The 12,119-nt window shown below is 42.7% G+C and overlaps 1 protein-coding gene across 3 annotated transcripts in view; it reads right to left on the reverse strand.

Moving 5' to 3' along the window:
- Positions 1 to 12,119, reverse strand: part of LOC111533291 (HLA class II histocompatibility antigen, DRB1-4 beta chain) — a 65,170-nt gene that overhangs the window by 50,454 nt on the left and 2,597 nt on the right. Inside the window, exons 2-6 of one of the 3 annotated variants that reach the window (XM_026451059.1) lie at positions 6,060 to 6,329; positions 3,511 to 3,792; positions 2,702 to 2,812; positions 2,232 to 2,255; positions 1,072 to 1,408 (exon numbers count right to left, since the gene is read on the reverse strand). In XM_026451059.1, coding sequence (XP_026306844.1) covers positions 1,395 to 1,408; positions 2,232 to 2,255; positions 2,702 to 2,812; positions 3,511 to 3,792; positions 6,060 to 6,329 — 701 coding nt within the window. In that variant the 3' untranslated portion in view covers positions 1,072 to 1,394. Of the gene's footprint in view, positions 1 to 438; positions 1,409 to 2,231; positions 2,256 to 2,701; positions 2,813 to 3,510; positions 3,793 to 6,059; positions 6,330 to 12,119 lie in introns of those variants that run through there. The other 2 variants (XM_026451060.1, XM_026451061.1) reach the window with 2 other exon arrangements.

Genomic DNA, 12,119 nt, shown 5'->3' on the forward strand with positions numbered 1-12,119 from the left:
CGTCGTGCTGTGTGTGACAGAGAGATGAGCTACGAAGTTCCAGGATCGCTGGTGATGCCCCTAGCCTGCTGAGCTGAGCAATCCTGGAGATGCCCAGCCTTGGATCTATCGGCTATGTGAGATAATGGGTTAAAGAAAAATAAAGCCCACTAGATGTAATTTCCTGCTATTAGCAGCAGAACACATCTTCAATGAAATATTCATTCCACACATTTTGGTTCTACTTTGTAATTCCATGCCCCAGGGCTCATATAAAATGAGAAAATCATGTCCTCAACTTAGGAATCCTGAGGCCTATTTGTTGCAACTCTGTGATCAAACAGAACAGACATAATTATAAGCTTAATATACTGCTATAGGATTTTTACTCTTACAGGATATATATGTACCTGTACTGCTACGTTATGTACAAGTAACATGCAACTAAAAATAAGATATGCATAGAAACAACTTTTAATTTGATTGAAAATAAAATAACAGTCATCTCTGACAGTGGAGAAATTATGCTGAAATGATTATTACTTTGAAATAGACCTCTGAATTATGTACTTTCAGATTTGACATTTCATACTGACTCTCAGATAGAACATAATGGAGAACCTTCGGTCTTCTAAATTTGTCTTTCTCTGAAATCTGTACAAGTCCTTTGATGACACTATATTATTGAAGTCTCTGGAGTGAAACACTATACACTAATTTACAGTTATAAATGCAAAATATTGTAGACGGGGTGAAGAAAGAGTTCTGATTGCCTTGCTGGCTGGTTTCTCATCTCATGTTGGCCGAGTTTGTTTCAGTTGTTATAGTCTGTTCTCAGTTTTTATGCATTGCTTTTTTAACCATTAGGTTTACTTTTTTAATTGACAAGTAAAAATTGTATAGTATATTTATGTTGTACAGCGTGAGGTTTTGATATATGCCTGTAGTGTGGAATGTCTAAATCATGCTATTTAACATATGCATTACCTCACATACTCATGACATATACATGAACATCTTTATTCTATGGGGAAATAATCCTCCCTTTTTCTTTTCATTTTTTGTCTTTGGAGTCAAATGGACCAGATGATATTTAACTTCATCTCTGAGAAACATTTAATAATGTCATGTGTTTGTGGTACAGGGTGAGTATACAGATGCACAAGAGGCCATAGGGTTTAAGCAAAGGGGAGCACAAAAGTTGAAGATGAGGTGCTGCCATCATTGCTGGACTTCAGGCCAAGGGCAGGAGCTGAGGAAGCCACAAGGGAGGACACTTTCTGCAGTTGCTGAACCAGTAGCAACCAGGTCCCGAGAAAGCCCTCTCTTGTGGTAGAATAACAGCCAGGCGGGAAAGCTTTTCATCCTGCAAAGCTGGGGCAGAAGGATTTTCCTTGAATGTGGTCACCTGCACTTCAGCTCAGGAGTCCTGTAAAAGACAGAAGAAAGTGTTGTTTTCAACCTGGCTCTACTGACAGTGTCTTTTCCCGTGTTTCCAGGACTCAGATGACAGCACTGCAGGAAGAGGAAAAACAAGTTCCTGAGTCTCCCAGAGCCAATAGTGCCACAGAGCAGAGGCCTTTTCTAAGTGGAGAGGAGGAGTTTTGGTGTAAATTGCCTGATCAGAAATTTGGATCCAAAGTATTTCCTATTATTTCTGTCTCATGCCTTATCGCCTCTACCATCATTCTAGTGTGCCCAGAGTTTGTTCTTCGAGGTGGGTTTGCGGTCTCACTGACCTCTAGAATGAAGCCACGGACCTTCGTGGTGAGTGTTACAGCTCTTTAAAGGTGGCACGGACCCAAAGAGTGAGGAGCAGCAAGATTTATTGTCAAGAGCCGAGGAAGTAAAAAAAAAAAAACAAAGCTTCCACACCATGGAAGGAGACCTGAGCAGTTTGCCGCTGCTGGCTGGGGTGACCAGTTTTAGTCTCTTATTTGTCCCCGCCCGTGTCCTGCTGATTGGTCCATTTTAAAGAGTGTTGATTGGTCCATTTTAAAAAGTGCTGATTGGTCCATTTTACAGAGTGTGGATTGGTCCATTTTACAGAGTGATGTTTGGTCCGTTTTACAAACATCTAGCTAGCCACAGAACACCGACAGGTGTGTTTTTACAGAGCATTGATTGGTGCATTTTAAAAACCTCTTGTAAGACAGAGTTCTGCAAGTCCCCACCCGACCCAGAAGTCCCCCTGGCTTTACCTCTCATTAGGGAAAGCATATCTGTTTCTAAAAGAGGATTAAAGGTATTACCTGTTGGCTGAAGTCCAGTGTGTCCTGGGAAAAAGAGGAAAAGATATACACTTAAAAGATATGGAAGCAAATCTGTCCTCCAACACAGATTTCTCTAACACCACAACCCACACTAACCAGGGCAGAAAGGAGCAGAAACAGACCATGTGACCCATGAAGTGTGATGTGTCTGTCACAGGATCCAGTGTGATTGCATTAACTTTAGTGGCTCTTCCTTAATTTGCTCCAGGATTTCAAACCAAAGGACCCCTACTTGTCAACCTTCCTCTTGTCTCTGCAGGCCACAGCTATTATGCCTTGACATAGTAACCATGCACTGATGATTTCTGGATTAGCAGGACATTCGAGCCGTTTGGGGAAAGAAAAGCTTTGTTCAGGGCCACTCATATACTGAGAACTAACCTCAGCAAAGCCATAGTTCCTCCTCCAGAAAAGCCTATGGAGAGAGCCAGTTACCACAGGCTCCTCACCTTTCTGATTCCTGAAGTAGATGAACAGCCCGGCCCCAAGGAAGAGCAGGCCCAGCACAAAGCCCCCGACTCCACTCAACATCTTGCTCTGTGCAGATTCAGACCGTGCTCCTGAGAGAGGAAGCCAGCTTTAGTGATGTTTATTCCAAATTGAACCTCTTTAATTGAGACTCTAAGATTCAGAGCTTTGAAAATGGGGAAGAAGGCTGCCCCACAAGAACTAAAATAACCAGCCATTTCTGGAGAAAAATAGGATTTCAAATCACACTAAACAGTTACAAGGTTCAGACATCAAACTCACTCAAATATTACAGCCTTGATGTAAGGCACAAGTTCAACATCTGATCCACAGAAAGCCTGAGACTCAATGAGGCTAAGTAGTTTATCTAGAGTTACAAAGCTAATAAAAGGCAGAGCTGAGATTGGACTCCCCTCATGTAACGTAGGCCCCTACACTTCTCTTCCCAGATCACAATAAATAACTCAGAGCAACAGCATCAGAAACTCAGTCTCAGACCCAGAGACAGGGCCTGGAGCCTGGGGAGAGTGCGTGACCCTGACCTGTGATATCATGGGGAGGTTCAAAACAGGGACAGCCTCTCCTGCCTCGCAGGCATGACTGATTCTGCAGGGGATACAGGTGTTTCTAGAAACTTTTACAGGGCTATCCCCAGTGACCTGTACTGATGGAGACGAGAACATAGAGCAAATGAAAATACGATGTGGGAGAGGAGAAACCTGATACTCAGGGATTAGCACAGTCCCCTTCTTGGTGGGTGAGAAATGTATGAAGTCAGAAAGCTGCTCACTCCATTCCACTGTGAGAGGGCTGGTCACGCTTGGGTGCTCCACTTGGCAGGTGTAAACCTCTCCACTCTGAGGAACTGTTTCCAGCATCACCAGGGTCTGGAAGGTCCAGTCTCCATTCTGGATCAGGCCTGTGGACACCACCCCAGCCTTCTCTTCCTGGCCGTTCCGGAACCACCTGACTTCAATGCTGCCTGGATAGAAACCATTCACAGAGCAGACCAGGAGGTTGTGGTGCTGCAGGGGCTGGGTCTTTGCAGGATACACAGTCACCTTAGGTTGGACTAGGAGAAAAAAGGTAGAATGAATGAGTCAGGAAGACAAAGTAAGTCTCCTTGTTTGGTTGTTTGTCTGCTTCTCTGCAAACCCAGGCTCTGACCTTGACCAGCCCTCAGCACAGCTGGCCATGTGGCCTCACAATGTCAACAGCCTGGAATTTAATCTTGATAGTTAGCACCCATTAGATTTGAGAGATGTTGTGAAAAACTGTGTTTGTTTCTTCATAGCTTGAAACTGGGATGCATTGTCAAAGTGTTTATAAATCTTTGAAAGTACAGAGTGTATTAATTAATACTGATATCTGAGCCAGGTTGCCTGGTTCAAATCCAAGGTCTGCCTTTTACTGGTTGATCCTGACAGAGTTTTTTGATTCTTCTGTGCTCAACTTTGTCACCTACAATGAAGGATAATTAAACTAATTTACCTCTTGGAGTTATATGAGGATTAATGCACATAAAATATATAAAACGATGACTGAAGATAGCCTTCAATTTATGAGGTCAAGAAGCTTCTCACTCCATTCCACTGTGAGAGGGCTCAACACACTTGGGTGCTCCACTTGGCACCTATTTTTCATTCTTGCACACCGTGACAGAAAAATATGATTTAAAGCAATGTGGATAGACAAAGGGACAGAGTTGGGTACATGAGGAAACCGAGTATGAATTTTTAGGAATACTACCGCCATGCACTGACACCTTAGAACACCACAGAAATGGTCTGCCCCTGGGAAGGTGGGAAAGACAGAAATGAGTCTCCAAATTTTTACATTCCTAGAAAAGCATGAGTCCTAAAGCAGAGAGAAGGGTTAAGGAACATCATTTTGGTTTTGAAAGTTCTTATATTTACATTTAGCTGATCAATGAAACTCCCATGCAAAACAAGCATTACTATTTTCAGGCCTATCATTGTGAAATGATTTTTCTTTCCAGAATGACATTTGGATTAAGGCAGTGTCTGAGACTCATTACTTGGGGTGCTTATGCCCGGGAAAATCCCTGACGTTAGCAGACTCTCAATACATACAACTATTTTGTTTTAGAAGTAAGGAGAAACCTAGAGACACCAATACCATAAAATGGTAGATTTAAGATGGGTTGTAAATCATTAATAAAAATTTTGCAATGTATTTTATTAAATAAAAATGTTCAAATTCTTAACATGGAAAAGAATTTTCAAAATCAACATACAAACCACAAACTGGAGAAAATGCTGAATCAAGTATCAATAAAGTGTTAATAATCTTACAGTACAAAGAACCCACAAAATCACTGGGAAAAATACTAAGCCTTGAGATATTAGACAGTAGATCATTGTCCGTTCCCTACCAAATACAATAGGGAATTCTTAGAGCAGTAAGTATAATTGGTCAATAAATAGGTCAAAATAATTCAAAAGAATTACAAATGAAAAAATATAAATTAAAAATTAACCGGAAATATACATTTTCAACTTTTGGAGAATGTCATAATAAAGGTCAACAAACGAGAAAGTGAGGTGAGCTGTGTCACAACTATTACATGTAAAAGAATAATATGTAACTACTAGAAAACTATTAGCATTATAACAAATAGTAACTGTGTGAAAATTTTAATTCAAAAAGTTAGTTTCACAGTGATTTCTACTATGTGAAAACATACACACTAAAAAAAAAAAAAAAAAAAAAAAAAAAAACCGGGAAGAAATTTAGAACTAAAGAAGCTTCAGAGGTGCCTCAGAGGTCTCCTCAATTCCCCTAGAAATTAATCTAATGCTTTTACAAACAAACACCACACGCTTTTATTTCAGAGATTACATGAAGGGTGTGTGCCAGGGACAGTCTGGAACTGGCCTCCTCACATTATCCCAAACCTTCCAGACCCCTCAGTTCTCCTCCCCTAAACCTTCACCCCAACCACACACCCCTTACATTTCCCTTCCCTGCGTCTCTGAGGACCCAGGACAATCAAGGTCTCCTCTCTCCAGCTCGCTGCACCCACCTCCCATGTCACCTCCCCACAGAGGCCTCCAAGGATAAGAAGCAGCCCCCTCCTTCCTCCCCTCCCACAACAGACACACAGACACATCCACACTCTACACACACACCTGTGCCCTCAGAACTGCTTGCTCGGGATTGAGAGGATTCTAAATGCTCACAGATGGCGCTCGCTCTCTCTCGCTCTCTCTCTCTCTCACACACACACACACACACACACACACACACAGACACACACACACACACACTCAGATTCCCAGCTCACAGGGACCCAGGCCCCGCCCCCGCCGCGCTCACCTCGCCGCTGCACTGTGAAGCTCTCACCAACCCCGTAGTTGTGTCTGCAGAAGGTGTCCACCTGGGCCCGCCTGTCTTCCAGGTAGTCCTTCTGGCTGTTCCAGTACTCGGCGTCAGGCCGCCCCAGCTCCGTCACCGCCCGGAACTCCCCCACGTCGCTGTCGAAGCGCACGTACTCCTCCTGGTTGTAGAAGTATCTATCCAGGAACCGCACCCGCTCCGTCCCGTTGAAGAAGTGACACTCAGACTTAGCCTGCTCCAAGAAACGTGCTGTGGGGACACGAAGGATCCGGTCACACGGGCGGCCTCCAGAGAAGACACTGACAGCGACGCCGCCATCCGGGGCTCCTGGGCGGGTGCGGGCACTGGAAACCTTAACCCGCCCCACCCGCACCGCCCACCAGCAGCCCAGGGGCTCGTTCTCCGTCTTCCCGAGGCGAACGGGGACCTGGGGGACCAGGCGGGAAAACCCCTTCTGATTCCCAGGCTTTTGGGACCCCCTCCCCTCCTCCAGCTTGTTCTGGAGAACTCAATGCAGGGGCTGGAGGAGGATCCGCCCAGCTTCGCAGCCCGCGCCGCCTACTCCTGGGAGCCTCCACCCCACAGACACTCTCTGCTCCTTCTCTCATCCCACATCTTTACCGGTTCCTTCAACAGCACCCACCGCGATCACCCTGTGAACACTTCTTAGTGCTGACCTTGTGCCAGGCCTGCGCTGCCTCTAGGAATCCAAACAAGGGATAACAGACCTCTCCACTCCGCTGGGGAGCTTAAAGAGCAGGGAAAGTCGTGGCCAAAAACCCAACACGCTGGAGCTTAGACAGGAATGAGAAATGTCGGAAGTGTGGAGTTCTAGAGTGGAGAATAATAGGATGATCTCAATTACATGAGGGTGCCAGAGAAGGACCAGCTGAAGAGTAGACAGTTCAGATGGGACTCGACAGGTTAAGCAGGTGTGAGCCAGGGGGCAGAGTGGAGCCTGTGCGTCTGTTTGGACAAAACGTGGGAGACACACTTCAGGTTTAGGAAATCCCATGTAAAAAAACTTGGATTGGGGAGGGGGGAGGGGGGAGGAATTGCATTGGGGAGTTATACCTGATATAAATGATGAATTGATGGGTGCTGACGAGTTGATGGGTGCAGCACACCAACATGGCACATGTATACATATGTAACAAACCTGCACGTTAAGCACATGTACCCTAGAACTTAAAGTATAATAAAAAAAAAAAAAAAAAAAAAAAAAAAAAAAAAAACTTGGATTGATGAACTTCTTCAAGAAACTAGAACAAAGCTTACTAAAGCAGAGAAGCTGAGGGAAAGGAGGGTAAAAGATGAGCCTGGAGAAATCACAAGAAGCCAGGTATTTAAAAGCCTCGTGTGTGGTGTTATGATTTTGGATTTATACTAAAGACAATGGGAAAGTATCAAAGAGTTTTAAGGAGTTAAAAACCATGATCCTGGTAAATGTTCACAAATCTTCCTTTGCATTTCTAAATCCACAAAGCTCAGAAATTCAGTTAAAAAAACTTGTTTCCGCAACTCATTTAGCAAATCTCATCTGATGAGGGTAAGTGGTCAAAGGTGTCTCAGAGCTCTTATTGGTGACAAGTGCTTCTGTAGTTTCAATACATATAAACATACATACATATATGTGTGAAAATATACACATATGTAAAACAGTTTGTATATATTTTTGATGTTTTTGTCTTTATGTCTGAAGTGTGAAAATGACAAAAATAACTTAAAAATAATCCCGTGGGTAAAAGTGAAATGAATAAGTAGAAGCAGTAGAAGAAGAATGAATAAGTAGAATTTACATTGTGAATAATATCAAATGTAGAATCACTACAGAAATCTGAGGCATGTTAGTGAGAAATAACTTCAGCAGCATCACTATTTATGACTTACAAGGGCAAGTTGTTGAAAGTTAATAGAGATAGTGATGACTGATGACTCATGAAAATGTTGAAAAATATTGCATAAGGCAAAAACTAAATACTAAAATATTGAGCTTGCATTGACTAAATGGATTCAAGAAAAAAGTGGTTGAATTTATGCAACTGTCTAATTTTTTATAATGAAACAAGCAAAAATAAACCATCAAAAACTGAACTGTGTGTTGACTGTAAAACAGATGTGAATCTAGAATTTTCAGAAAGAGGACAGTGTGAACCAGTGCTCTCAGCCTCAGCACTATTGACATTTTGGACCAGATAATTCTTTGTTGATGGCAGAGGCTGTTCTGAACACTGTAGGTTCTCTAGCAATGTCCCTGGCTTCCACTCATTAAATATCAGAAGAAACTGATGTTGTGACAACCAAAAATTGTTGCAAACATTGCCACCCCCAAGGATGATATGGGAGGGAAGGGAGGGGTGGTGAACTATCCCTGGGTAAGAACCACAGGTGTGAAGCATCTGAAAAAATCTGTGTTCAACAAGGTACTATTAGCTATGGAGCAGCTGAGAATTGCATTGGAAAACATTTGTTGACAATCTGGGTCCTACCTAAAAAGAATATTTTGTAGAATTCTGGTCCCAATACAGTGCTATCTTTCCAGAAAATGAACTTCATGAGAACCAAGAGTTAATGATTTCCTTGCCTTACCAAGCAGTCACTAATCATATCATTTATCATTCACATCATATTTTTTCTTAATTTCTCTACCACTGGTCCACTAATTGTCTGTAGTAATGAATCACAACCACAGCTATTTTATTCCCATTTAATGTTCCAACTAACTCATGTCTTTCAGTCTCCTACTCCCAACAATACTAGCAGGCATCAAATTACCAGCCTTGGCCAGAGGCAGAACTCTTGGTTTTGTAGTCAAGTCCCCTCAGAAAGGGAGAAACCAGGAAAATGACCTTCTCATACAGACAGTTTCAAAAAATGAGCAGGTCCCCAGACTGCAAGCAAGACCTGCGGAAATCTCCCTTTGCCTTTTAGAAACGATGGCAGAGAGGTGTGCACCCTGGATCAAACAATGCCTATCTTTTCATCCCTAAATTGTCTAAGCACTTTCTTTATAGAGAGAAAGCTAAAAAATAAACGTGTGGAGTTGCTGCCCCTGTGGCTTGCATGTAGCACTGTAACCCATGTCCATGTGTCTCACTTAGGGTTGACAGATTTGGCAAATAAAACCAGAGGATGCCCAGGTAAATCTGGATTTCTAATAAACTATGGTTGTGTATCTGAAATTCAGATTTAACTAGGAACCTCTATTTTATTTGGTAACTCTAGCCCACTTTGCTAGTCAAACCTCAGAAGAAGGAGTGATTTAATACTTCCTTGTGTTCTTCAACGCATGACCATTATGGACATACAAAACTTTTAAAATGATAAATGCAAAATGAATGAAAGTTTCTCCTATACATGGGAACTAGCAGCCCTTGCATCTCTGTCCCCACTCTAAGAAACAACCTGGTACATATGAATATCAGAAATTCTGTCATTATCAATAATTCAGACACAATCAAATCACTACTCATTAATGACGGACAAACTCTCAAACTCTAGAATCAGAAAACCTGAATAAAAAACATGATCTCTTCCACTTGGGTCAATTTTTACCAACCGTAAGCCTTTTTGTAACCTATCAAATGCATTTAATAAATAGCGTAATCCTCATAGGATTACTGTTAAGTGTAAAATTAAATGATGACTCTTCTGAGCACTGATCACATAATAAACACTCAAATACATTCCCATTTTAACTTTTATGATCCCTATAACTGCAGTTCATATTATTTTTTGTATTCTTTTTTTTTTTTTTTTTTGAGACAGAGTGTCGCTCTGTCGCCCAGGCTGGAGTGCAGTGGCGGGATCTCAGCTCACTGCAAGCTCCGCCTCCCGGGTTTACGCCATTCTCCTGCCTCAGCCTCCCGAGTAGCTGGGACTACAGGCGCCCGCCACCTCGCCCGGCTGGTTTTTGTATTTTTTAGTAGAAACGGGGTTTCACTGTGTTAGCCTGGATGGTCTTGATCTCCTGACCTCGTGATCTGCGCGTCACGGCCTCCCAAAGTGCTGGGATTACAGGCTTGAGCCACTGCGCCCGGCCTATTTTTTGTATTCCTTAATTCTAAAGCAATTAATATCTTCATCATGATTGTGCAATTGTCTTCTATTCTTCTATTAGTTTCATAAAGAATTGTCATTCTGAAAACATAGGGCAGAAACACTGGTTTATGTCTAATAATGCAGTATACCTGAACAAATCTCACACAAAAGAGATCTGCTGACACAGGAGAAAGGGACTTTCTATATGCTGAGATTTAAACTGCAATCTGATTTCCAGCACTACATTTGTAATACTGGGTTTTACTTATAACCTTTCAATTTTAGATTCCAGAGATGTATGTTTTTAAATACCACAGATACAATAGGATCATTATTGAAATTGAATGCTGAAATTCATAGGCCTGGTACACAGTCACTGCAAAATGTTACATGGCATATACTGATGGCGACTGGATTCATTTTATTCATCACTCCATTCTCATGACCTAGAGTAATAATTGCTATATTCCACGTCACTAATAAATATTGACTGTGTGAAATACTGGCTGTGTGAAATATTGGCTGTGTGACCTTTGCATGAGCAGTCATCACTGCATGCAGGGGGTCTCTGGTATTTCCTTGCTAATAATGACTGAGAATCTCTGGTTCACAGGTCCTCCTCCGTCTCTTCAGCTTTTTTAGCTTTTTCCTTTAGATTCACCTGGCTCCCTGAACCCAGAGCACAGTCCTTCCCTGAAGCTGTCTACTCAAAATAGTCAACCTTAACTTCGTCTTCACTTCTACTCACTTTTCAAATGTTCCAATCCAGTTTCCTTCCTGGATACTCCATTGATTGCAAATACCAACTCCACCAAACGCAGCACTTGCTTCTCTGTCACGTTCTCACTTCTTCCCAGGTTCTCACTTCCCCCTCCTCTTAGCGGTTCTCACCACAATTGACCTCTCCCTTCTCCTTGAAAAAAAATCTATTTTCCTTGACTTACACGCGTTATGTTCTCTTGGTTTTTCTCCAACATCCCTGGGCTCTTTCAGCCCCCTTTGCTGGCCTGTGCCCTCTTCTTTTTTCTCCCCACAATCCATCTCCCTATGTAACCTCTTCTAATCCCTGGAATTTAACACACTACACGTATTGATGCCGCCAAGATAAATATCTGAAGCTCTAGCCTACCATGAGTCTCTTAAATGCCATTGACCTTCTGATTGCTCCAATAAATGTCAATCAATCATCTAAAATTTAAACAAAACTTTTATTTCCAACCACCCATGTCAAATCATTTCCTTCCATAGTTTTTCCTATCTCAATAAACAACACTACCACCCACTTATTTGTCAAAACAAAATCCTTAGGAATAAGCTTGATTGTTCCACCCCCCTTTACAGTAATTCATTAACAAGCTAAGCAAAAATACATGCCGAGTCTGTCCACTTTATCCTTTTAACCGTCTTTATCACTAGTGCACTCCACGAACCCATAAGCCTGTTTTCTCTGGAGAATTTCCTGCTGTGCTCCTAAATAGTCTTCCTAACCACTTGTGAACCCCAATAATCCAATCCCCACAGAGTCGCTAGAATTAGTTTTAAAAATTGAATATAGGCCGGGCAGAGTGGCTCATGCCTGTAATCCCAGGACTTTGGGAGGCCAAGGCCGGTGGATCACGAGGTCAGGAGATCAAGACCATCCTGGCTAACACAGTGAAACCCCATCCCTACTAAAAATACAAAAAATTGGCCGGGCGCGGTGGCTCAAGCCTGTAATCCCAGCACTTTGGGAGGCCGAGACGGGCGGATCACGAGGTCAGGAGATCGAGACCATCCTGGCTAATATGGTGAAACCCCGTCTCTAATAGAAAATACAAAAAACTAGCCGGGCGACGAGGCGGGCGCCTGTAGTCCCAGCTACTCGGGAGGCTGAGACAGGAGAATGGCGTGAACCCGGGAGGTGGAGCTTGCAGTGAGCTGAGATCCGGCCACTGCACTCCAGCCTGGGCGGCAGAGCAAGACTCCGTCTCAAAAAAAAAAAAAAAAAAAAAAAAAAAA

The sequence above is a fragment of the Piliocolobus tephrosceles genome, chromosome 5, assembly GCF_002776525.5.
Source record: "Piliocolobus tephrosceles isolate RC106 chromosome 5, ASM277652v3, whole genome shotgun sequence".
Taxonomy (NCBI): domain Eukaryota; kingdom Metazoa; phylum Chordata; class Mammalia; order Primates; family Cercopithecidae; genus Piliocolobus; species Piliocolobus tephrosceles.